A 27145-nucleotide genomic window follows, 5' to 3' on the forward strand; every position below is an offset into this window, starting at 1 on the left:
ATTAATCAGCCTGTTGTCATGGAGTCATGTCTGGCATAATGTGGAAATTTGGCCATGCCTCATGTCGCATACACATTACACAGCCAATAAGACTAAAGCTAGTTCATGGGGGGGGGGGCAATGCAGTGGTTATTTACTGTTTGTTTGTTTTTTTTAAAGGAAACAACTTGCATCACTGGTCTCAGTTGCTGCTATTCACCAGTGGGAATTAACAAATCTTTTTCTTTTTTTGGGGGGGGGGATTCCACCCCCACTTTTTCTCCCAATTGTACCTGGCCAATCACCCCGCTCTCCGAGCCATCCTGGTCACTGCCCCACCCCCTCTGCTGATCCGGGGAGGGCTGCAGACTACCACATGCCTCCTCCGATACATGTGGAGTCGCCAGCCGCTTCCTTTCACCTGACAGTATGAGGAGTTTCACCAGGCAGGGGGACGTAGCACGTTGGAGGATCACGCTAGTCCCCTCCAGTTCCCCCTCTCCCCCGAACAGGTGCCCCAATTGAACAGAGGAGGTGCTAGTGCAGTGATTAGGACACATATCCACATCCGGCTTCCCACCCACAGACATGGCCAATTGTGTCTGTAGGGACACCCAACCAAGCCGGAGGTAACATAGGGATTCGAACTGGCGATCCCCTGTATTGGTAGGCAACGGAATAGACCGCTATGCTACCCGGATGCCCCTAACTAAAATTTTTCAATGCTGCATTAAAGTTATTCAAAATGTTTAGAAATAAGTGTCTTGATGCATGCTCAATAACCCAGGTAAGACAATTAAAGAAGGTTGAATCAGTTCAACTGGATACAATGTTTATGGACAGATATGTTTCATCACTCATCTAAATGGATTCTTCAGTCTAAACTGAATGCAGGTATCCCCACCCCTTATGAACAATACAGTGCAATACAGTTGCATCGAAACTCTAGTTAATGGACACACCCATATTTCATATGAAACTGGTCGTTGGTTTCGGTCATTATGCAACTGTATTGTTAGTATTGTTTATAAGGGGTGGGGATACCTGCAGTCAGTTTAGACTGAAGAGGTCACTTAAATGAGCTATGAAGCGTTGTATCCAGGTGAACTGATTCGGCCTTCTTTGACAGTACAATACAGTTGCCTAACGACCGAAACCATCAGCCAGTTTCATATGCAAATATGGGTGTGACCACTAACTAGAGTTACAAAGGCCATGTGTACTATAAGTTTAGAAATCCGACGTGTGCTGAGAATAGAAAAGGGGGGTACATACGTAAGTGGTCATACTGATGACGTTATACTACAGTCTATTTTGAAACTGTCTACCTGTCATTGTCATTTAGTTTTCATATGTTCCAGGAAGAAAAACTGACCATTCATAGAGCACAGGAGGGGATGAACATGGGGTGATGCAGTAATGGCTGTCCCGTTAAACCAATTATATTTTACTTCATATAAATATGACGTACAAACACTTCATATGAAGGCTGTATTAGTTCTCACACCATCAGTTTGAGGATGAGGAATGACTTTCCAAGAGGCGTTTTCAGGTCATGATGTGTGTGTGTGTGTGTGTGTGTGTGTGTGTGTGTGTGTGTGTGTGTGTGTGTGTGTGTGTGTGTGTGTGTGTGTGTGTGTGTGTGTGTTTCTTCTAACTTTTTTCATAGTCTGGGTGTAGTCGTCACACCCTCTTCACTTAAATAAGTCGAATAGTTTACAGTTCAACACAGCACTACACAGCATACCGCCGTCAAAGAATGAAAGCAAAGAACGCTTTTAATTTAAATGTCTTTAGAATACACATTTAAAAACAACATATCATACACGTTCATGCATGTGTATGTGAGACGCTTTTTTTTTTTAGAAAAAAGTATACATGTTGTCAAAAAAGGGGGGGAAGTACTGTACTGGTGAGTGTCACGTACACGAACAATACTGATGCACTCAATCTGCTGTTCTTCATCTTCCCAGCCGCCAACACAATAACCATGATGACGCCGGTGAGCGGCTCCCTCTCAGGGAAGGTCAGTCTGCCATGTTCTTTCCCTACCATCCCAACCTCTGCACCGGTCATCAGTACCAATGGAACAACCATTGCCAGCAGAGATTATTTGCGTATCAAATGGACCAAAATAGAAGGAGAGGTGGAGTCGACGGTGCTGGTGGCACAGAACGGCATTATCAAGATAGGCTACAGCTACAGGAGCCGCGTGTCGGTGCCCAGCCACCCTGAGGATGTGGGCGACGCCTCACTGACAGTGGTCAAGCTGCGCGCGAGTGATGCCGGCACTTACCGCTGTGAGGTCCTGTACGGCATTGACGACATACAGGACACAGTTAACCTCAATGTCGATGGTAAGACCTTCTCAATGTCCTCTCCGCATCACACAGGAATTAGATGATCTTCAGTGATCGGGTATATTCTGGTCATATGGACATGCTGGCAGAGTCCTATGCGAAAATATTTACATGTTGTAACCACATCTAAAGTATTATTAACTACAGTTTCCTTATCAAAGAAGGTTGAATCAGTTCATCTGGATACAATGTTTATTGACGGATACGTTTCATGACTCAACTAAGTGACATCTGATGTCACTTAGTTGAGTGATGAAACATATCTGTCAATAAACATTGTATCCAGATGAACTGATTCTACTTTCTCTGATCTTCTTGTCTGGATTTTTGAGCATACGTCAATACAGCTTTTTTACCACTGTTGTTCTCATAGAGGCAGTCCATTCTGTCGGGTGGTGAACCCAATACTTCCAAACCGTCATTTCTCCATTATTGTTGTTGTAGATCAGTGACTTATCCCCCCCCCCCCCTTTGGGAGACTGTATGTCCAACCATAATAGCAACAATTACCAGAATGTTCTACATTCAGTCTTCATCTCTGTAATCTCGTGGGGTATAAACCAAATACGAATTTAAATGTGGGTGGTATTGCAGCTTGGCAAGGGTACAGCTAAAAACTAGGAGCTCCTGTATCCCTACCACCTGGGGGACCATCAAACCACTAGAGTGCTTTTATGGTTGTTGGGCAAATTTTCATGCTCTGCAAACTTCCGTAACACAGACACACCTCTATACTGTTTCTCATTCCACCTCCAACTAATTCAATGCAGGGCTAAAATTCATTACCTAAATTATATGGTGATGCAAGAAGACCAAACTACTTCCATGCCAGCAGAGCTTGGGTGGTTAATAGTCATCACTAGGGGTCATTACAGCATATTCTAAACTATATACACTCATTTGAGAAGTATTCTGGGACATATAACTCATGTTTTTGGGGTATGTAGAAAACACGGGTGGGGAAATACTGGGATCGTCTTCTTGGCTTTCTCCAGTATGATGTCTGGACAGTCTCGTCTCCAACTCCTTGCAATGTTAATTAGAACTATCAATCACATCTTCTGCGTCTGTTAGCTGTCCACAAATATGGGGATTTCAGGGCCGTGGCATCAGCTAAATGATCTATAGTTATCTAGTTTGTTTGTGGCGAGCTGTAAAGAATTTCACCCAACACCCATGGTTTATTGCAAAGTTCCTTCTTTCAAATGAACTAGGAACCTCATTTATTTCACACATGGTGTGCTCCTCCTAAGACGTTTGCCATGATTGATAGTATTGAAATTAGGGCTAGGCGTCGCCGATCACTGTATCTCTGCTAAAACCTTTGGTTTTCATAACTGTATGAAACTCTTCTGGATTTTTTTTTCTTCCTTCAGGCGTTGTCTTTCACTACCGGGCAAGCACGAGCAGATACAGCCTAGACTACCCGAAGGCTATCCAGGCTTGTGAAAACATTGGAGCCACCATTGCTACACCTGACCAACTGAGAGCTGCCTATGAGGATGGATTTGACCACTGTGATGCCGGCTGGATTGCAGACCAGACAGTGAGGTCTGTTGGATTTCAGTCTCTCTATTGTTTGGCCATTTCTTTTACATAACAACAGATTAGGCTGCACAGTGGCCCAGTGGTTAGTGCTGTCACCTCACAGCAAGAAGGTCCTGGATTCGAATCCCAGGGTTGTCCAACCTTATGGGGGGTCATCCCAGATCATCCTCTGTGTGGAGTTTGCATGTTCTCCCTGTGTCTGCAGTGGGTTTTCTCCGGGTGCTCTGGTTTCTCCCACCATCAAAAAGACATGCATGTTAGGGTTACTACTCCCGTCTGTGCCCCTGACTGAGGCATGGCAAGATGAACTGGAGTTGGTCCCCGGGTGCTGTACAGCGGCTGCCCACTGCTCTTAGCTACACAGCTAGGATGGGTTAAATGCAGAGAGGAATTTCCATGGGGATTAATATAGTGTATCCAAAAAAACAAAAACAAAACATGCCTGCTTGCATTTCATATAAAAAAAATGCTGTTAAAGTGACTCATCTTCATGATGATTCAACCCATGTCCCACCATTATGTCACTATTCATTCCTCTCTCTCTACACAGATACCCAATCACCAATCCCAGACCTGGATGTCACGGCAACCTACATAACAAACCTGGGGTTAGGTCCTATGGAGTCAGGAAGCCCACCGAGACCTATGATGTATTCTGTTATGTAGACAAGCTGGATGGTAAGACACAGCCATGTGAGCGCTATAGTTCTAGATGACTGGTCAGAACTCCTGTCATGTGGTGGTACACGAGAGCATGCAGGCAATTTTTGACAAACGACACCGACACGCTCTCTTTGGCCAGAGAAAAAAAAAAGATCAAAATCACAACGGTGCCAAAGCAAATTGCTCTAACCACTGAATTCAACAAAAAACGAGACATGAGCTGCCAGTATTGTGACTCTAAAACACAACCCAGAATTCAAATTTTATTTCTACCACAGTGGGTTTTTAACAAGTCACCAACAAATATGTGATAATGACCGTCTCAAATGCCTCTGGCAGCGTTTAAGGGAAGTCGCAATTTTGCCTGCCAACAGTCTTTATCTGTCTGTTCATCATCCAGGCCGAGACTGCTGACACACTCAACCCCACTCAAGGAACGTGGAGCATTTTACAGGCGTTGTCATGGGTTGTAGTGAAATGAAATGACGGATAGTCTGACGTGAGCCGAATGTATCGGTTTTACTGACTCCAACACCACATATACTTTAATAACCATTCAGGACACTTCATCACTGTATTGCTGATCCCAGACATGGACTTGATTCCAGTACTATCTATACTCCCGTATTGCTCTTGGCTCCGGTGCTTCTAGCTTATGTCAAGTCCCAGTCTCGCTGCAGGGAGAGACATATTTAGAGTCATAACTAACTCAGTTGACCTGGACCCGATTGGCGAGATTCTGCAAATGTGCTGTGGATGGGAAAGAGCCACCCCAGACTCTCCACCTCCATCCAACACATCAGCTACACCCCACTGCCATACATAGAAGCAGACATTGTCCGCCCTGCTAAAGCCGTCTTCTTCTGCCCTCGGTATATCTGAGATACTGGATGTGGTGTTCTGACTGTAATACAGACTGCCAGAGTTGAAATAATTTTGATAGTGAAGGTATACAGGTATGGCGGCATGGTGGCATAGAGGTTAGCACAGTCGCCTCACAGCAAGAAGGTCCTGGGTTCGAGTCCCGGGGTAGTCCAACCTTGGGGGTCATCCCGGGTCATCCTCTGTGTGGAGTTTGCATGTTCTCCCTGTGTCTGTGTGGGTTTTCTCCAGGTGCGCTGGTTTCCGCCCAAAGACATGTAGGTCAGGGTGAATCGGCCATACTAAATTGTCCCTAGGTGTGAATGTGTGTGGGCCCTGTGATGGCCTGGCGGCCTGTCCAGGGTGTCTCCCCGCCTGCTGCCCAAAGGCTGCTGGGATAGGCTCCAGCATCCCTGCGAGCAGGATAAGGGGTTTGGATAATGGACGGATGGGATGGTATACAGGTATCTTTTTTTCAGATAGCATTCCTCAGACATTGATGATTGCCAGCACTGACAAGTCAGCATTGGTGGTTGAACATCTTTTGTTTTGAAGAACACCATTCAACATCACCGTAAATCACATAGACACACACACACAATGTTTTACAAAACCAAGATAAAGGCATGCAGTTCTTATTTAGTTCCTCGTGATTTTATCTCAGCTTGATCAGTGAGCTGGCAAACTGAAGGACTTGCCAGATGTATAGAGATGGTTATGAAGTCAGCGCTGTCATGTTATTAGTGTTAATCTCTTGGTGACCGGACCCAGCTGAGGAGCACCCCACCCATCAGCCACCAGAGACAGAGCGAGACACACACACACACACACACACACACACACACACACACACACACACACACACACACACACACACACACACACACACACACACACACACACACATATCCGGGACTTCTAACTATCATGTCCCTGCTTTAAACTAACACAGGGTTCAAAAGTTGCTGGACTCCATATTTCATATAAATAAGTATATTTACATTGAACGTGACACACTCACACACACACATACACACACACACACACACACACACACACACACACACGACATGTTTTTTTTTAACTGCGTCACTCAAATGTTCATGAGAAACAGCCATTGTCCTACTGAGATTGCTAGACTGAGATAAAGTGGAGTTTAAATCAAACACAAATGTATCATTGCGCAAGTAAAGCATGGTAATACAACTTTTCTGTAGGCAATATAAGGAGAGCCAGCAGAGGTAAAACCCCCTTTATTTCCTTTTTAATTTAAAACAAAGTGATTCATTGTTTTGCAAGAAAACCCCCCCTCCGTCTTCAAGTTTAAAGCAATATAGTCTCCATTTGACCGTGCAAACTTTGGGTGCATTCAAATGCATGCTCACTCTTGAAATGTTTGACTTGGAGGTGGAAAATAAGCTTTCTGGAACCTCATCCCATCATAAATCAAAGTACAGGTTAGATTTACCTCAGCAGTTATGCACTTTAACTGTTAATGGTGTCTTTAGCTCCCCGGATTACATCTTAAACCCGTGTTTATCCGTCATTTTACAATCGGTTACCTTAGTGAAAGGTCTAACAATGAATTGTAGAGTGGTAGGAATGTCCAAGAAACGACCATGTAGAAAAATCCAAAATAGCTGAAATTTTTTTTCGTGTTACCTCCGGCTTGGTCGGGCGTCCTTACAGACAATTGGCCGTGTCTGCAGGTGGGAAGCCAGATATGGGTATGTATCCTGGTCACTGCACTAGCGCCTCCTCTGGTCGGTTGGGCGCCTGTTCGGGGGGGGGGGGGCAACTGGGGGAATAGCATGATCCTCCCACGCGCTACGTCCCCCTGGTGAAACTCCTCACTGTCAGGTGAAAAGAAGCGGCTGGTGACTCCACATGTATGGGAGGAGACATGTGGTAGTCTGCAGCCCTCCCCGGATCGACAGAGGAGGTGGAGCAGTGACCGGGACGGCTCGGAAGAGTGGGGCAATTGGCCGGATACAAATGGGGAGAAAAGGCGGGGGGGGGGGGTGTCTTTAGATCCCCAGGTTACATCATAAACCCATGTTTACCCGTCCTTTTACAATCGGTTATCTTAGTGAAAGGTCTAACAATGAACTGTAAAGTGGTGGGGATGGCCAATGAGCGACCATGTAGAAAAATCCAAAATGGCTGCAAAATGTTTTTCGACAACAAACACCACCCTGCAATTTCGGGTTGACACATTAAAAGATTGATTGTGTGGTTTATTACATATCTCATACCTGCTTCAAAGAGGTGGCACTGTTCTTGAGAGGATCTCAATGGTCGAACCCAAGTAAATCAATGGACTATGGAAACCAGTGCCGACCTCCAGTCATAAAATAACAGACATGTAGTCGAGCCGTCGTTTACACCCTCCTTCAATGTCATTTTGTTCCAATTAAGCTCTTTTTGTAATTCATATGAGCGATTTGGCATTGAAAAAATGATTTATAATTTTAAAGGTAAGATCTTCAGACAACGACAACACCAAAGACAGACGTAAGCTACAGAAGGTATGAGGCACTTGGCTCTCACCCATTGAGGGGGATCCTGATGGCCTGAAGCACAGACACGGTCATTGACAGACAAGGCACATAGTCAACATTGCTATCCCACCTCAGAATAACGGAACAGTGAATAAACAACTATTGTCCTGGATGGGGTTGGTGGGAGACGCTTTTTGGCCTGAGTCCTGTGCAGCTGTGCACTAGTTCAGAGTCTCTCGCTTCTTAAAGGTCAGGGTAATATGAAAATCTCTGGTTCAAGATGACATCAGAGCAATTGGTGTCTTCACTGTTTCTATTGGGTGCAATGTTTTGCTCAGTCGACTTTCAATTTCAACTTAGTATAGTGAAGCCAAGTCAACTTAAATCAAGTCAGATTCGTTTGTATGGCCGTAAATCATAGTGAAGTCTCAGATGGCTTCACATTCACACCACATTCTCCAACAGTGGCAAATGGCGTTGACTGTGAAGATGTAAAGAAAAGATGCAAAGTGAAATGACTAATTATGGGTATCGTTGTAGCATCAATTACCAGTTTGTTAATTCACAAGAGGATTTTTCAAACATCTGAATTTTTGAAGAAAATGTTCTTCCCAAATGCCCAAGCCACCTGTTTCTGCAGCATGTCGACATCCTACATCTCCCTGATGTTGTGGTGGTTTATGTGTCAATAAGACAGCTGCAATTTTCCTCTGAGCAGTTGAGTTGTCATTGCAATTGCTCATCTTTGTGTTTCAGGGGAAGTGTTTTATGCACCTGTGACCCATAAGATGACTTTCGAGGAGGCCAAAGAAGAGTGCATAAAAAGGAACAGCGTCTTAGCATCCCCGGGTCAGCTCCACTCTGCCTGGCGACATGGCCTAGACCAATGTGACTATGGCTGGCTTTCTGATGGCAGCGCACGACACCCTGTTGCTGTACCCAAAATAAAGTGCGGCGGAGGCCTGCTGGGTGTGAGGACCATGTACCGCTACAGAAACCAAACTGGTTTCCCAGAACCCTCAAGGAAGCTAGGAGCTTACTGCTTTGGAGGTAAAGTCACATGGAACATCATCCCTTTTTGGCTATTTTGTTTGTGGCTGTTTAGGGAAACAATTAGATATGCACGGTGATCTGTAGACATTTTTCTTTTTTGAGTATATTAAAGACAGACAGTGATATAAAGCCCGTAGCCAACATTTCATGTCAAAACCAGGCCTGGGCTCTGAGGAGCTATGACCTGATATCCTTAGTGTGCAATGTCTGCTCCTAAACCCTTTAATTTTCTGTCTTTGTATGTTCCACACATTAAGAAGAAAGCCACTTTATTTTGTCATTGCATGTTACGATGAAATTTGTTCTATGCATTAAACCCATCCTATTGTATAGGAGTAGTGGGCAGCTGCAGCGCCCGGGGACCAACTCTAGTTCTTCTTTGCATTACCTTGCTCCGGGGTGCGGACAGGAGTATTAACCTTAACGCGCACGTCTTTTTTAACCAAATGGCTGTCTTGATTTCTTCACAGAAAGTTGAATCAGTTCATCTCGACACGTTTATTGGGAGAAACGTCTCTCAACTGGCTGCAGGTATCCCCACCCTTCTAAACAGCACAGTGGCATAACGACTGAACCAACAACTGGTTTCATATGCAAATTGCTGTGACCATTAACTAGTTACAATGGCCGTGTGCACTATTCACAGAGGACTGGGGAATAGTTGCAATCGCAGCATTGTAAGATGGCCACATAGGTACTCTTAGCCCCCCCTGGTTCAGGGATGGTCGTTCCCTCTTCACATATAGATGGCCTCTTTGACTCCCCGTTCAAACCAGCGTCCCTCCCTATCAAGGATGTGCACATCCTCATCCTTGAAAGAGTGGCCCCTGGCCTGTTGATGGGTGTAGGCTGCGGAGTCCTGGCCTGATGACGTAGTTCTTCTGTGTTGTTTATGCAACTGTGCTGTATATATGGGTGGGGACACCTGCAGTTAGCTGAGACTGACGAAGTCACTTAGATGGGGGTGATGAAACGTGTTTCCCCAATAAACGTTGTAGCCACTTGAATTGATTCAACTTTCTGTGATTTCCTTACCTGGATCTGTGTGTGTCCGCATTCGGGGTGTGTGTCTGCGTTCGGTGTGTGTGTATCTGCCCGCGGCTAATCTCGCAAACTACTGGACCTATCAGCCTAAAAAACTGTGCACAGTTATGACTGTATGATGAAGAACCGCCCATGTTTACGGTTATTCAAAACCTTCCAAAAACGTGTTCACGCTATCGACGCTCCCTCTCCTCATTCACCCTCTAGCTCGCTCGACCAACGCCGCTTTCCGCCGCTGCCCGCACCGAGTCAACCATACGCATGCACGACTCGCATCTACGGTCAGACCGGTCAGTGATCGTCCATCCATCCTTTATCCAACCCGCTTATCCTCCTCCCCGGGTCGCGGGGATGCTGGAGCATATCCCGGCAGTCATTGCGCGGCAGGCGGGGAGACACCCTGGGCAGGCCGGCGATCCTATCAAAACTAAAACATTATGTATTCGGGTACGAGTCTTGAAAGCAAAGGAGAAGTCGATCGTATTTCGCAACTGAAGAAACACTAGATGAACCAAAAATAACTCACCTTATTCACCTCGCCGCCACGCGGAAGTGCCAGCTTAAAACGCCACTAATACAAGACTAGGTTAAAACCTAATAGCTATGTATGTGGCTGGACCGCGACTACATTCAAAACGCGGCTGTTTTGACATCGGTTCCGTGAGTAGCGGCTGTACTGTACACTAGTTTTCAACCCCTGATTTATACTGTTAAAAGGCGAGAATCTATTTTTTATATGAAATTATTACCTGGCTACAACCATTGCTGCCATGAGCACCAGAAAGTCTGGGCGTGACGCCCCTTATAAATGCACTTCAGTTACCTTCAGCTCTCTAAAGACGCCAGTAACAATCACTCTTAAGTCCGTGTGGCTATTAGCGGTGGTGGTGTTTGGGAATTGGACTTTTTTTTTGTTGCAATGAGGCGTTTCAGTAATATCCACGTACAGCAATATAATGTTTTGTTAGTGTGCGAACAGCTGCGCTGATTCCCGGCCAATAGGGAAACTCCCACTTCCGTGTTTACAAATGACGTCATTGGTGGGCCGACCAATGGGGAAACTCCATCACTCACTCAGTAGCTCACTCAGTCACAGACAATTGCGCGTGTAGGGCTGGCTCCGCCAAAAATACAATTTCAAGAGTAGGATTAATTACAGTAACATCTGGAAATCATCTCAGTAGCAACAATAAAACATTCCCTATGGCTGATCTCTGTTTTCTTACTATTGTTCTATGAAGGAAAGTCAATCAGCAGAGCAGCCATTCGCCTTAATTCATTTTATATCGTGATAACCGCGACAGTTAAAGACATTTGAAGTCTTTTAATAAAGGCTTTGAAATTATGACAGCATGATCTCTGTCATTTTATGTCAGACTTGGTTGCTTTCGTGCGAGGGTCCACCCATCCACAGACTGACAGGCAAAATGTTTTCATTAGGTAGATTTTTTAGCTTGAGCCCTGCATATTAAACACTCTTTTTCATATTTCCCATTCAGTCAACTTGGGCGCTGTGCAAAAGTCTTATAATGGCAGAAAAACACTGTTTTATTTTTCTGTCTGTGTGTGCGTGTACAGAGAAGGGGAGATATGTCCGCCTGGCAGAGATCTGCACTATATATACTGAGTGCCCTCCTCAAGTTTATATATGATTTAATGTGTTTGCCTTTCTAGTTATCATTGTGTTATTTTCTGTTTCACAACGGCATCAAGAAAGCATAGGAAACTACAGTAGAAACTTTTCTTGACAGCGTTGAAGGTAATTTGTTTGACTAGTCTAACAGACTGACCTCATTGTATTTTATTCTGCTTTCCCGCCTGTTACCTTGACAACAAAACTGAACAAGAGGATGAAATCATAATGCTGAGCTCCAGCTATCTGTGAACTCTAGAACAAGACCAGCTCTATCTTTCCATGATTATGGACCAAATAGCTTGTTTTAGAGACCGAGGGATTCAGTATCTTCCTTTTATGCATTTCAAGTGTGTTTACACACACACACACACACACACACACAAACACACACACACAAACTTGTGTGCAAGATCTGAATTACTTTTATTGCAAGTGAAACAAAGCATCAGCGTATAGCTTGTGGCTCCTCATAAACAGTGAAAACAGAGCCTCAAGTAACACTTCATGGTTGACTGGAACTTCGTTCAGTTCGACTAATCCCTTAAAATGTAAGTGTCCTTTACTAATCAGTGCCCCCCAGGGCAAATCCAAATGGCAGCTAAAATCACTCACTGGCCAAAGTAGCAAAAGTTACAAATACCACACCTGACAGCCTTTTTAGTCCCACTATCTAACTCCCTTTTTTTCCCTTTCTCCTCTCATTTCCGCTGTCAAGAGTTCGACCTTTCTCTGTCATTCTCACTTGTACTTATCAGGGCAGACGTTTGGATAATGGATGAAGCTACTGCTGGACTTCTAAATCCAGTCATCCTCGGTGACCCCTGACCTGGCCTTTCCATCTTTACAAATGAGGGGTCGGGTAGATAAGCCGTTCCCCTACCAGACCATTTGCTGCCCCCCGAGTCATGGCTAACTCTTGCAGTGATAAGTCCCCATAGGGTTCAGAGGGCACACAAACAGGCCACCCTCACCTCCTGCTCTGTGTACTCCATGTCAGCTTTCTCAGTCCTGTTGTATTTACTCCTGTCTAAGTGCTTTTAAAGTGCCCCTATTTTTCCTCTGGTGGGACTTACCCCTTCGTTTCCTACTTTCCCACTCCCAATAATATCTCAAAAAAGAGTTATTATGTAAACACAAGTCACTTAGACTACACAGAAAGAGAGAGAGAGCGCAAGAAAGCGAGGTATAGGGCAAGGGAGGATAATTGGGTTCTGATATAGGTCTGGTTTTGCCTGGAGAAAACAAAGGCCTCAGTGACGGCAACGGCACCAAAACATCAGTGAGATAATGCACGCCCTCTACTTTGAACAGAGCGGGGTCTATTTTTCCTGTTAGGGGAAAAAAGTGTCTCACACCTTACATCAGAGATAGTTTCACGAAAGCGGGAGGGCTCATGTGTGCGTAATGGTCAACAGCTGGCGTCTGCTTTGCACAATCTGTCGCCACTGTGGAAAGGCTCCCGAAGTTGTTACATCGCTGTTTATGTGCCTGAGTAAGTGAGAGGGAGCATGAGGGATAGATGGATAGGGGAAAAGAGGGAGGAGAGAGAGAGCGATGGCAAAACAGAGTCAGCTATAGGAAACACATAGGGCATGGTGAAGGGACCTTGCAGGGTTGCTGTAGTGTAGCTGAGTCAATATCTTGTTCATGTTATCTTTATTTTTTTTTCTCTCTTGGTGAACATTCTCAAAACCTGAGTGTAATATGTTCTGTTGTAGTCTGTATATCACCAACCTTATATTTAACAAACATTAAAATGTTATAACACGTCTTACCATTACCAGAGCTGCTCAACTTCTGCCGTGATTTCACAGCTACGTCACTCCTGCATCTCTTGTGTGTTACTAAATGAAGTCCCCCTTGCTACAACAGGTAAACCGGAAACACATATTCATTTTTCTGGAGATAAACAGACTATAACAAAAAATATTACACATAGGTTTCGAGAATGTTCACCAAGAGAAAAAAATAAAATAAAATAAAGATAACATGAACAACATATTGATTCAGCTACAATAGCGCGGTCAGTTTCTCAGAAGCAGCTGACCAGATGAAATCAGCCGTTTGTTCGACATCGGGGAAACGCTCCAAAAAAAGACCGAGAGACAGGGCACAACACAGCACAGAGGAGAGAACAGCAAACGAAGAAGGCTCAGGGGCAACACAAATACGTTTATACGCCGTTTGATTTATCTTAAATGTACGTGTGCATGCCTTCAGACTACTACAAACCAAATTCAAAACGCACAAATGCACTTTTCCTTACATGCAAATAGAGTACCCCATCTATTTAGCTGCCCCTACTATTCCTTGGGCAAGAGCACCCATTTTATCACGTGACACCACATGTGAAACTTAATAAAACAGAAGATATGCTGGCTAATGTCGGCTTTAGATAGACAGTTAGAGATGTGGTAATTTGCAAACTGTTGTTAATATTGAGGAGACAAGAGTCCTAGGAAAATGACACCAGTGAATAAACTCTAGGGATAATTTGTCCAGTGAAAGTCCATAATGACTTTACACAAGTTTTCACAATTGATTACTACTAGAGAACATAGAATGATTTTATGTGTGCACTGGTGGTAAACAACTATTAAAGCTTAGGGAGACAGATTACGTTGACATTGTGGTCTCTGTGAATCCTTTTTAATCCTTTTAAGCTTACTCTGATGTCTAGATGTTGGCATGCTGTCACAGAGACCCTGGCCCGATGCCCTTTGACTGGTAATTGAATTTTTCTCAAAAGCCTCTTGCCTGAACCTAACATGGTTCCACTCACTCAAATATATGCAATGTTGCATTGTAAAAAAGGCTCCGACATTTATAGGTGCCCGCCCCTTTAAGACTGCCTGCCCCTTTAAGACTCTGGCCAGATTCTCCTGCTGTGAGTGACGCAGCCTAGGTTTAGTTGTAGTTTTGCTAGATGCCTTGCCTAGCACACGTCGAGACTGTGTTCGTGTTATAAGTACACAGTACATGTAGTTTTCCCCTGCAATTCTCGTATACGTGTATAGTGAATTTGTCCTCGTTTGTCCTTTGTTGCGATCCATCTTGTCTTTGAGTCACTGACGAAAAAACTCGATATAATTTATGCTGGATTTCAATACAGCTCACACAAACGAAGTCCAAGTCTCCTCTTCATTCCTGTGTTCTGACCGACACACCATCCTGTTTACTCTCTACCTAAGACAAACTAGCCATTCCAAATTATCCCACTAACAAATTGGTCCTTCGAGCCGGATGAGAGTATTCAGGATGGAGTCAGACGAAGAGAGATATCCTGATGTGAGGCCTAAACGACAGATACATCCACCTGCCAGACTGCAAGACTACGAGGTGAACTATGTGGGATATCGCCAGAGAGACCTGCCAGAATGGAGCCTGCCACCTCCAACCCTAGAGATGAGAGTGTCACCACCATGGGAGGGCCCAGTCCAGATGACCCCCTTCCCGACATCCCAGACTCGCCCAGAGAGCTACCATGGGAATGCTGCTCAGTACGAGATTCCTCAGCTAGCCCCAAGTCGCACCCAATGGAGAGATCGGTATAGTGATGCCCGACCTGCACACACACTCTCATATCAGCAGAATCAGTACACCTCCCATTCCCATTTGGAAATGAGAGCTATACAAGAGGCGAATGCTAGGCTGCACCAAACACAACAGGCCTTCCAGGCAGGTCTGAAGGAACTTCATGAGGCACGAACTGAGCTGAAAGAGCTAATTGAGGTCGCCCGCTCACTGAAAGCAGACGCAAGTCGGGCACCCAGCCTAGCCTCAAACTACAGCACCTACGAACCTCCACAAGCCAAAGCTGAAGCCTGGAGCCATCATGTTAAAGCGGAACCGGGGGATGAGGAAGACTGGCCACCACTCCCACCATGGCCTGAGCTTGATGAGGATCTGCATGGAGGTATGAGCAAACTTAAACTGCATAAACAAGAGTTCAACAGCAGACAACTCTACCACACTCCTTACAACAATCCACACCTGCCTTCCAAGCCTCCATCCCCCATAGAAAAGCATCCTCAGCCTTCAGCCCCTGTACCCAAGAGGATCCTGTCCTACCCCCCTCCACAACCCTCTCAGCCGCTGTCACGCCCTGCTCCAGCACCTGCAGGCTTCATGCATCCGATGCCTGCACAAGCCTATCATCCCTCAGCATCTACTGGGGCGATGCCGAGTATGCTGCTACCTAACCACCCTATGCAGCTTTCTGAACAGGTGTATAGAGGCCCCAAACCTACTATCCCAAAGTTCATCCACCCAGACCCCAGTGAGTTCGCAAGGCTTCGCATAGCTTTAGAGAACCTACTCCCATCCAACGCCACAGAACTCTTCAAGTACCAAATACTTGTAGATCACCTGAAGTTGGAGGACGCCGCGCTTATAGCTGATGCTTATCTCAACTCACCAACCCCTTACACAGACACCATGACAGCCCTCCACGACAAATATGGTCAACCTCACCAGCTTGCCTTAAACAAGATAGCTAGTGTCCTAGGGGCCCCTGAAGTCAAGCTCGGAGATACTGCATCTTTCCAGAAGTTCTCCCTCCAGATACAGTCATTGGTGGGCATGCTGCAGACCTTGGGTCCTGACGGGGAAATCGAGCTGAAATGTGGCTCACATGTAGCTCAGCTGTTGAGTAAGCTCCCCGCAGAACAGCGAGCTGACTTCCGCCAGCACCAATTCAGACAGTCCAAGGTGACCCCCACTCTGTGTGATCTGTCTGAATGGCTTCGTTACGAGTCGTGGTGTCAGGACTTCGACGCTCAGACCACCGGCAGAAGCAGCAGTGACAAGCAGCATGTAAAGACTGACGTTCGCCCTGGGAAACGGACAGTGACAGTCCTGCATGGCACTGGAGAGCCTTCAGAGACTGCCTCCCAGCCACCGAAGGAGAGTTCAGAGAACAGGGATGGCAAAGGTAAAGTCTATTGCGCCTACTGCGAGAGCACTGAGCACTACCTCAGTCAGTGCAGTGACGTCGCCAAACTTTCCAAAGACCAGCTCAAAGAGTGGATCCAGGTTAACAAACGGTGCTGGCGTTGCGCACGAAAACATCAGGCAGCCCAGTGCACGTTGAAGAAGCCCTGCAATATCTGTCAGAGAAAACACCTCCGTGCTCTTCACGACATAAATACAAAGCCGGCGAAGAGCAGCGAAGAAACAGCAGCTCATGAAGTGAGCTGCTGTACCAATTCTATTCCTAACTCCCTTTACCTGGACAGACCTGGAGCTGAAAATCGAGCCTTGTTAAAGGTTGTCCCGGTGCTCATACACTATGGAGAGCGCACCCTGGACACCTTTGCAATCCTCGACGACGGGTCCGAGAGGACCATGCTACTCTCAGCCGCAGCTAAGTCCCTTGGCATGAAAGGCTTCCCCGAAGATCTCCCTCTGCGCACAGTCCGCCAGGACATCGAAGTACTCCATGGATACTCTGTGTCCTTCCGGGTCTCCACAGCTGCAAACCTCCAGTGTAGCTATAAGATAGATGGTGCCTTCACTGCCAGCTGCCTCAGCTTAGCCCAGCATACCTACCCCGTTGACCGCCTGCGAAGGAAGTTCACCCACCTACGTGGCCTTCCCATACCTGCCCTGAAGGAAGCCAAGCCATTACTCCTGATAGGCTCTGATCATCTTCATCTGATCACCCCTATGGAGCCTGTCAGACTCGGCCCACCTGGAGGCCCAGCAGCAGTCCACACCAGGCTTGGATGGCCCCTTCAGGGCCCCGTCCCACTCATGGGGCGGCCAGCCATTTCTACGCAGTGCCTGTTCACCTCATCTCCGCCACCAACTGATGACCTATACCAACACGTCGAAAGGCCTTGGCAAGTCAACACCCTACCCTACTGGCACGAGAGAGAGGTGACCCGGTCAAAGCAGGATCAGCAAGCTGTGGCAATGCTTGAAGCCAAGACGGTCCGTATAAGCGTAGGTGGAACCCTCAGGTATGACACACCAGTGCAGCGCCACGCCAACATGCCGCAATTGCATGCACCGAAGGAGTCGGTCATGCCCCTGCTGCGTAGCACCGAGAGGCGGCTCATGAAGGACCCTGAGAAAGCGGACGCCTACAAGGCAGAAATGCAGAAGCTCATCGAAGCAGCAGCCATGCGAGAAATCAGTCAGGAGACGGCTGACACAGAAGGTTGGGACATCCTCCACCATCTTGTCAGCCATAATGGAAAGAATCGCCTTGTCTTCAACCGCTCACACCAATACCTCGGACAGACCCTCAACCAGCACCTGCTAGCGGACCCTACCCTCGGTGCCCCCCTACCGGGAGTCTTGGTTAGATTCCGCGAGCACCCTGTTGCAGTTAGTGGAGACATAAAAGGAATGTTTCATCAGGTGCGCCTCCTCCCTGATGATCGCCCCCTGCTCAGGTTCCTATGGAGGGACTTGCGAATTGATGAGCCTCCGAGAATGTTCGAGTGGCAGGTGTTGCCGTTCGGCACGACGTGCAGCCCCTGCTGTGCTACCTACGCTCTGCAGCGCCACGTTGTCGACCACAGCCAGCCTGAAGATGACCGGAGATTCTCTGTGGAGAATCGCTTCTATGCCAACAACTGCCTACAGAGTGTTCGTACACCAGGAGAAGCCAAGCTGCTGGTGGACCGGCTCAGAGAACTCCTGGCCTCTGCAGGCTTCGATCTGCGTCAATGGGCCTGCAATGATACAAGTGTCCTGAGCCACCTACCTCAAGAAGCCAGATCAGTAAGCCTGGACCTGTGGCTGGCACAAGATAAGTCCAACCCCCTGGACTCAACACTCGGCCTAAGCTGGAACTGGGAAACAGACTCTCTAGGCTACAAACACAGGCCTGTGGTCTACGATGCCCTAACTCTGAGAAATATCTACAGAGTCCTAGCTTCGCAATATGATCCCCTGGGGTACCTCCTACCCTTCACCACTCGAGCGAAGCTCATCATCCGACAACTATGGAGTAAACAACGTGGTTGGGATGACTCTAACCTGCTCTCAGAACTCCTGCAAGCCTGGTCCAGCTGGGAAGCTGAGCTTGAGTCCCTACCTCTCCTTACCTTTCCGCGTGCCTACACACCTGCAGACATCAACCTAGAGGGTGCCACCCACGAAGTGCACATCTTCGCCAACGTCTCGGAGCAAGCCTATGGAGCAGTAGCCTCCATGAGGACTGAGGACAAGGAAGGCCTGACGCACCGGTCCTTCATGCTTGCCCACTCGCAGGTTAAGTTCTGCTTTAACCCCCCAGCAGCACCACACTTAGGCGGAGTATGGGAAAGAGAAGTCCGTTCAGTCAAGTATGCGCTTTACACCTGTGTGGGGGCCCAACCCCTGCACGAAGATGTCCTTCTCACGGTGCTCCTGGAAGTTGAGGCAATCCTCAATTCCAAACTGCTGGGTTATGTGTCTGCAGACATCGCAGACGTGGACCCTGTGACTCCAAACAGTCTGCTCCTGGGGCGGCCTGATGGATCACTCCCCCAAGTGGTCTATCCTGAGATGGAGATCTTGAGCCGCAGACGCTGGAGGCATTCGCAGATCCTCGCTGACCAATTCTGGTCCCGATTCACTCGGGAGTACCTCCCGAGCCTAGAGACCCGACAGAAATGTCATCATTCTCCTCCCAATCTGCTGGAGAAAGCCGTTGTCATGCTGGTGGACCCCCAGCTGCCTCGGGCCCGGTGGCCCATTGGACATGTAGTCAAGGTTCACCGCAGCGACGATGGGTGTATCAGATCAGCTGATGTACACATCAAGGGACATGTGTACACCCGGCTCGTAGCTCGGCTGGTGGCACTACTGGATCTCCCGTCTGGGGAGGATAGACCTTCGCAGAGCGCAGTCCCCCCTGAACTTGACTGATGAGCCTTTAGTTGGAAGCAAATGTGCCCTGCACATTTTGGGGCGGCTGTAAAAAAGGCTCCGACATTTATAGGTGCCCGCCCCTTTAAGACTGCCTACCCCTTTAACACTCTGGCCAGATTCTCCTGCTGTGAGTGACGCAGCCTAGGTTTAGTTGTAGTTTTGCTAGATGCCTTGCCTAGCACACGTCGAGACTGTGTTCATGTTATAAGTACACAGTACATGTAGTTTTCCCCTGCAATTCTCGTATACGTGTATAGTGAATTTGTCCTCGTTTGTCCTTTGTTGTGATCCAGCTTGTCTTTGAGTCACTGACGAAAAAACTCGATATAATTTATGCTGGATTTCAATACAGCTCACACAAACGAAGTCCAAGTCTCCTCTTCATTCCTGTGTTCTGACCGACACACCATCCTGTTTACTCTCTACCTAAGACAAACTAGCCATTCCAAATTATCCCACTAACATGCATAATACTGTGGGCAAAATTTTCATACGCTTTTGCAACTCAATTATAGCAAATAATGTGTCAAAAACAGCAATCAAACATCATGTTTTTATAATAATGGCGTCAATGTTTTTATTCAGGGTGGTTTCTAAATTTACACCAAGCCATGACACTTCAAGAGTGAATTATTTTGGTTTGCAGAAACTAATTTGTTGGTGAAGATGTTCACCGGCGTACCTTCCTCTACTGGGTTTCTGTTTGGTCTGAATGTTACAATGCATGACATATGGTGTTGTGTTGCCATCCAGAAGAGGTGTGGAGTGGAAATGAGTGGCTTTAGAACAGCATCAATGATCCCGTATTAATATTATAATCTGGAAGACCTAAAAGACCAAGAATGTCCTGTTTGTTAATTTCTGTTGCTGGCATATTTTACAATAATTAATCCATGAATATCCAAATCACAGACATTTTCATAGTTGCTTATTTTAATAGGAAAAGTTATGTCTGACACATGGAGTCTTATGGCATATAGTTTACATCTCCAGTGTAGCAGCCTATTAAGGGTGAGTTTGATAAAGAAGTTGTGGCAAGCAAACCCATATGGCAAAATAGGCTCATAAAGGATCTTTACTGACAAATAGTACAACATCAAAAAATAAAACCCAGGTTCAATCATGATGATTGTTGTTGTTGTTTTTGTGTGTGTGTGGGGGGGGGTGATGAAGAAAGGGCTGATGTAATAGCACTGGTTACTCATTCATTTTGAATGGCTCTATGGGATTTGGTGTGTCAAACACCACTGACAATACCACGTACTACCATGTGTGTCAGTAAGTTAAACAAAAATTAAGCTTTTCATGATTATCTTTAACTTTAATAATGTGTCCGCGAAAATACAATGGATGGATATTTATTCATAAATAGTAGTAGTGTGGTGACCCACATCTATATAACTAGAGACATTCACCTAAGAGAGAATGCACTTCCGCTTCCGGTCCAGAGAGTTCAGTGTCGTTGTCGAATATATGACATGTAAAGTTGGAGCTAGTAAACTACCTCGACTACGTCTACTCTCACGTCTCCTGTCTCGTTGTTTTCTAACTCCACATTGGTGACCCCGACGTGATCGAACAACTAATACGAGTATGTTTGACAACGACGACGCCGGTGCTAACAACATGGCTATTGCTAACGCTAGCATTTACACCGCTACTGTGAAGCTACCCGACTTTTGGCAGCATAATCCACGGCCGTGGTTTCAACATGTGGAAGCCCAGTTCCAGCTGAGAGGGATAACGCAGGATGCAACGCAGTACTTCCACGTAGTGGCGGCGTTAGACGCATCGACAACGGCGCGAGCAATGACACTGTTGGAAGCTCCGCCAGCTGCTGGCAAGTACGATGCTATAAAGACATTCCTCCTGAAACTATTTGAACTGTCGGAGCTGGAGAAGGCAGACCGTTTACTGTCCCCGAATGGCCTCGGCGACGGCAAACCGTCTGATTTAATGGAAAAAATGCTGTCTGTGCTGGGATCGGCTGATCCGGCCTTTCTTTTCACACACATTTTTCTGAGGCAGCTCCCCGCACCTGTACGCACAGCACTGGCCAGTTCTCCTCTCGCCGCCTCCAAGGACTACCGTTCTCTGGCTGCTGAAGCAGACAGGGTTTTCCTGGCCAACCGGCAACAGTTTGTGCATGCCCTGCTACCCCACCAGACCGCCCCACCACCACCTGTGTACGACTATATGGACACCGCGGCTGCGGTGACAGCCCGCCGCCAACCTGACGACGGGCTCTGTTATTACCATGCCAGGTTTGGGGCAAAAGCAAAACGGTGTCGCAAACCCTGCAGTTACAGGGTTCAGGGAAACGCCAAGGCCGGCGCTTGTTAACGGCTATGGGCGCCGGCCGTGACTGCAAGCTGTTGTTCATCAGAGACTCCTTGTCGGGCCGGCGGCTGCTGGTTGACTCTGGCGCTCAACGCAGCATACTACCAGCACAAGCTGTGGACACGATGACCGACAGTCACGGCCCCCAGATGGACGCCGCCAACGGCACGTCCATTCGGACGTACGGTATCAGACATGTGGACGTGTGTTTTGGCGGCCGACGTTTCGGCTGGGACTTTGTGATGGCTGCTGTATCCACCCCGCTCCTAGGTGCGGATTTCCTCTGTGCTTTCAGCCTGCTGGTGGATGTTAAAAACTGTCGCGTGATTAATGCCGTCTCTTTTGCGTCATACCCCTGCACGCTTGGGGGCGCTGGAGCGCTGTGCCTCGCTAACACACTCTCCACCGGGGATCCATACCAACGCCTGCTCGCAAATTTCCCCGAGCTGACCACACCCACCTTCTCCTCGGCGGTGGCCAAGCACGGCGTGGAACATCATATCACCACAGTGGGGCCCCCAGTTTACGCCCGGGCCCGACGCCTCGACTCGGCCAAGCTCGCAATAGCCAGGGAGGAGTTTTCGACTATGGAGCGCCTCGGCATTGTCCGCCGTTCTGACAGCCCGTGGGCTTCCCCTCTTCACATGGTTACTAAGGCCAACGGGGGTTGGCGCCCGTGCGGGGACTACCGTCGCCTAAACAATGCCACGACCCCCGACCGGTACCCCATACCGCACATACAAGATTTCTCTACCCACCTGGCGGGCGCTGCCATCTATTCCAAAATCGACTTAGTGCGGGGGTATCACCAAGTGCCGGTCCACCCACTGGATGTCCCAAAAACGGCTGTCATCACACCCTTTGGGCTCTTTGAGTTTTTACGTATGCCTTTCGGCCTTAAAGGGGCGGCGCAGACGTTTCAGCGCCTTATGGATTCTGTGCTCTGTGACATGCCATTTTTGTTTGTGTACTTAGACGACATCCTCGTGGCCAGCGCGTCGGCGGAGGAACACATGACGCACCTCAGACAGCTGTTTGACAGGCTCAGCGAACACGGCCTCATCATCAACCCAGCTAAGTGTCAGTTCGGGGAGTCGTCCATCACCTTCCTCGGGCACCACATCACTCCACAGGGGACCGTTCCCCTCCCTGCCAGGGTTGAGGCTGTCACCATGTTCCCCCGCCCCCGCACTGTACAGTCGCTGCAGGAATTCCTGGGCATGGTGAACTTTTATAACCGTTTCCTGCCCCGTGCCGCCCACATCATGCGTCCCCTGTATGAGGCCCTGCGGGGTAAGAAGTCTAAGGACGAGCTGCACTGGTCTTCGGGGATGGACGAGGCTTTTGTGGCCGCCAAGACCGCGCTGGCCAACGCTGCGCTGCTAGCTCACCCGTCGCCTGCCGCCCCCATAGCCCTTACAACGGATGCCTCCGACTACGCCGTGGGGGCCGTGTGTGAGCAGTGGGTGGGGGGGGGCTGGCAGCCGTTGGCGTTCTTCAGTAAACAACTCCGTGAGAGCGAGCGCAAATACAGCACCTTTGATAGGGAACTACTGGGTCTCTTCCTCGCAACCAGACACTTTAGGTTCCTATTGGAGGGCCGACAGTTCACCGCTTTCGTGGACCACAAACCGCTGACGTTCTGTATGGCCAAAACCTCAGAACCGTGGTCTGGGCGTCAGCAGCGTCATCTCGCGGCGGTTTCCGAGTTTACCACGGACATACAACACGTGTCGGGCAAGGATAACTCCGTCGCCGACTGCCTTTCACGGGCGGTTGTTAACGCCGTTCACTTGGGACTCGACTACGCCGCTATGGCAGCGGACCAAGCCAAGGACGCGACCGTTCAAGACTACCGGTCGACCCCTACGGCGCTACGGCTGGAGGACGTGACGTTCGACGCGGCCAACACCACCCTCCTCTGTGACATCTCCACCGGTCAACCGCGCCCCCTGGTGCCTACTTCCTGGCGGCGCCGAGTTTTCGACACCGTCCACGGCCTTTCCCACCCGGGAGTGAAGGCCTCGACCAAATTGGTGAGCGTCAAGTTTGTTTGGCCTGGGCTCCGTAAGGATGTTAGAGCCTGGGCCGGCTCTTGTGTGGCGTGCCAACGCGCCAAGGTGCACCGCCATACCAAGGCCCCTTTGGCGCCGTTTGTGGTTCCAGAGAGGCGGTTTGACCACGTCAATGTTGACCTGGTGGGTCCCCTGCCCCCCTCCCGTGGTTATACGTTCCTCCTCACTATTGTGGACAGGGCCACCAGGTGGCCAGAGGCTATTCCCTTGTCCTCCACGACGGCAGCAGAGGTAGCACGGGCGTTCATCGGCTGCTGGGTGGCCCGTTTCGGCACACCGGGTGACATCACGAGCGACCGGGGCTCCCAGTTTACCTCGGAGCTCTGGACGGCGGTCGCTGAGCACCTGGGGATGAAGATCCACCGCACTACGGCGTACAACCCGCAGAGCAACGGACTTTGTGAGCGGTTCCATCGGGACATGAAAGCCGCTCTGCGGGCAAGCCTCACTGGCTGCGACTGGATGGACCGGCTCCCATGGGTCATGCTCGGCCTGCGTTCGGCCCCGAAGGAAGACCTCCAGACCTCCTCCGCTGAGCTGGTGTATGGCCAGCCCCTGCGAGTTCCGGGGGAGTTTCTTCCGGATGCTACGACTCCCTGGTCGGCCGCCTCTCACCTCAGTGCGTCCCGGAGCGCTGCCGGTGCCTTCGCTCCCGTTCCGATGTCTCAACACTGCCTCCCCCGGTCCTACGTCCCCAAGGATCTGCCATCGGCGAGGTACGTCTTCATTAGGCACGACAGCCATCGGTCCCCGCTGCAGCCCCCATACGACGGGCCCTTCCGCGTCCTGGAGGCGGGGGATAAGAACTTTGTGGTGGACATGGGGGGCAGGCCGGAGCGGGTCGCTATAGACCGTCTCAAGCCTGCTCACTTGGACATTGGGGAGCCAATGCAATTGGCCCTACCCCCGCGGCGGGGACGCCCTCCTAGGTCGGCCCCGGCACCTGCCTCTGTTCCTGCTTCGGCCCCGCCTATGGCCCGGGTTTCGGCCCCATCTGTTTCCCCTCCTGTGAAGCGCAGCCGTTATGGCCGCAGGGTCCACCCCCCGACTCGTCACTTGTTTTCCCCGTGACTTTGCACTATGTCATTGACTGTTCTGTTGTAGAGTCTATTTTTATGTTCATGAGTTGCGCTTTTGCTGTTTTGCATTGTTTTGTGTAGGTGAATTCTGGGGGGGGGCTGTGTGGTGACCCACATCTATATAACTAGAGACATTCACCTAAGAGAGAATGCACTTCCGCTTCCGGTCCAGAGAGTTCAGTGTCGTTGTCGAATATATGACATGTAAAGTTGGAGCTAGTAAACTACCTCGACTACGTCTACTCTCACGTCTCCTGTCTCGTTGTTTTCTAACTCCACAGTAGCCACATAGGCTATGAGGGGCTCTAGTTTCCGGGTCATAGCGCAGTCGAAGGCGCCGGCGCTACTTCACGGCACAAGTCGATTTTATGACGCATTCACATGGAACCCGGTAGACGGCAGACATAAGGTCATTATTGTGGATGACAGCAGGACGGTAAATGCAGATGACACCGGCAAATTATTCCGAATATGGCAACGGTACTACCGTCCAAAGTTAAAATAGTTTAACTTTCTGCCGTCCTCCGTGTCGGAATCTACAACCGGATGTTACGTGGCACATCAGAAAGCAGAAAAGATGGTGGATTTAGCCGATGTAATTTATAGGTATATAAATTGACAATTACTGTATAGAATTAAATAAAACAAACACGTTCGTACAATTTAACATTTCTTTTTCTGCAAACAATACATCGCCATAGCAACTTTTTTTTTACCGTCCTGCCGCTCCGTCGCGGTTTTCACCCGTTCTGTTTCGCCAGCTGCCGTTTATCGTCTCCCGGATTCAATGTGAATGCAGCGTAACCGAGCATATTCCCGCACGCTGCGGGATTCGAACCAGCGTTGTACTGCACCACGGAGCGACATACCGCTCGACCAAGGGGGCCGACCCCTGGCCAACCGGCCGCGATATTATGAACCCTACATAGGCCTCGCCAAAATCCCGTTTCTGGCTTTGTCACGTGTGCGCCACCGTAGCAACGCGAAAATATGTTGTTATGGGGTTAGCGCTCATCAAGGAAACGCTGTACACCCACAATTTAACCTGTCTAAGTTATCCACAATCAACATTAATATAATACCAATAACGTATCCAAGGAGCAGAGGCAGACCTTGTAACCTAAAATTGTTAGGTTAGTCAACTTAAGGCTATTCTTTCCCTCACAATCATAATTTCAACCCAATCGACAGATATGACTGCATGAAATGGCGAGTGGGTTCGAGATAGCAGTGTAAAGATGAGATTTGGACTGTGGCAAATCAATACGGTAACAACAGTGAATTATGACTGCCACAATATGGGGTAACATGGTGAGCAAAACAATCAAAACGAATATTTTCAAATGTTTTGTTGGTTCATCTTTAAATAAGTGTCAGCTTATTACACTACACTACTCTTAAAAAAATACTTGCACCTAACCTCGAGCTCTTTTGCTTTCTCCTCTGCAATCTGAGTGGGCTTGCAAATCTGACAGCAAAGAATATCTGCCATTTCTGTAAAGCAAAAGGAAGTAGGGGATGAGCAGACAGAAAGTGTGTGTGTGTGTGTGCGTGCGTGCGTGCGTGCGCGCGCGCGCGTGCGGGTCGAGAGAGAGAGGGGGCGAGAGAGATAGGAAGGGACTTATGGGTGTGCAGCGAGGGGAAGTTCATCTGGAGTGCGCGTTTTGGCATGTTAAACCTCACTTTCCTTCACAAAGTCAACTCTACTTGTGCAGTAAGTTAGCTAGCTGGTAAATAGTGAGATTGCTTTTTATACACAGGTAACAACTTACTGATCAGCTTTCTTAAATGTGAGAAAGTCTATTTATTAGATATATGTTCATTTTCAGACAACTAACGTTACTTACCTCCGTTCTGTTGTTGACAGCCAGCAGTCCAAAATTACAAAAGCAGCCAGCTGTCCAAAATTGCGAAAAATACAAAATTACAAAATTGAAGGTAGCTAACGTTAGCTTTGCTTCGCACCGAGTTGATAGTTGATTGTTTCCTTAGCAACGCAGCGGAAATCCGGCGTCCGTTCGCGAGATTTGGGACAGGGTACGGGATTTTGGCGAGGGCTATGTAGGGTTCATAATATCGCCAACCGGCCAATGAGTCTTTTTAGTAGTTTACAGCAGCATGGTGTGGCAAATATTTTATC

At 48.3% G+C, this 27145-nt stretch overlaps 1 protein-coding gene across 1 annotated transcript in view; it reads left to right on the forward strand.

Annotated features, from left to right (window-relative positions):
• Positions 1-1957: 1957 nt before the first annotated feature.
• Positions 1958-27145, forward strand: part of LOC130115547 (versican core protein-like) — a 63203-nt gene continuing 38015 nt past the window's right edge. The window contains exons 1-4 of the mRNA XM_056286938.1: positions 1958-2336; positions 3716-3890; positions 4438-4565; positions 8669-8962. Of these exons, the coding sequence (XP_056142913.1) occupies positions 1970-2336; positions 3716-3890; positions 4438-4565; positions 8669-8962 (964 nt within the window). The 5' untranslated portion in view covers positions 1958-1969. The remainder of the gene's footprint in view (positions 2337-3715; positions 3891-4437; positions 4566-8668; positions 8963-27145) is intronic.

Source organism: Lampris incognitus, chromosome 1, assembly GCF_029633865.1.
Source record: "Lampris incognitus isolate fLamInc1 chromosome 1, fLamInc1.hap2, whole genome shotgun sequence".
Lineage (NCBI taxonomy): Eukaryota > Metazoa > Chordata > Actinopteri > Lampriformes > Lampridae > Lampris > Lampris incognitus.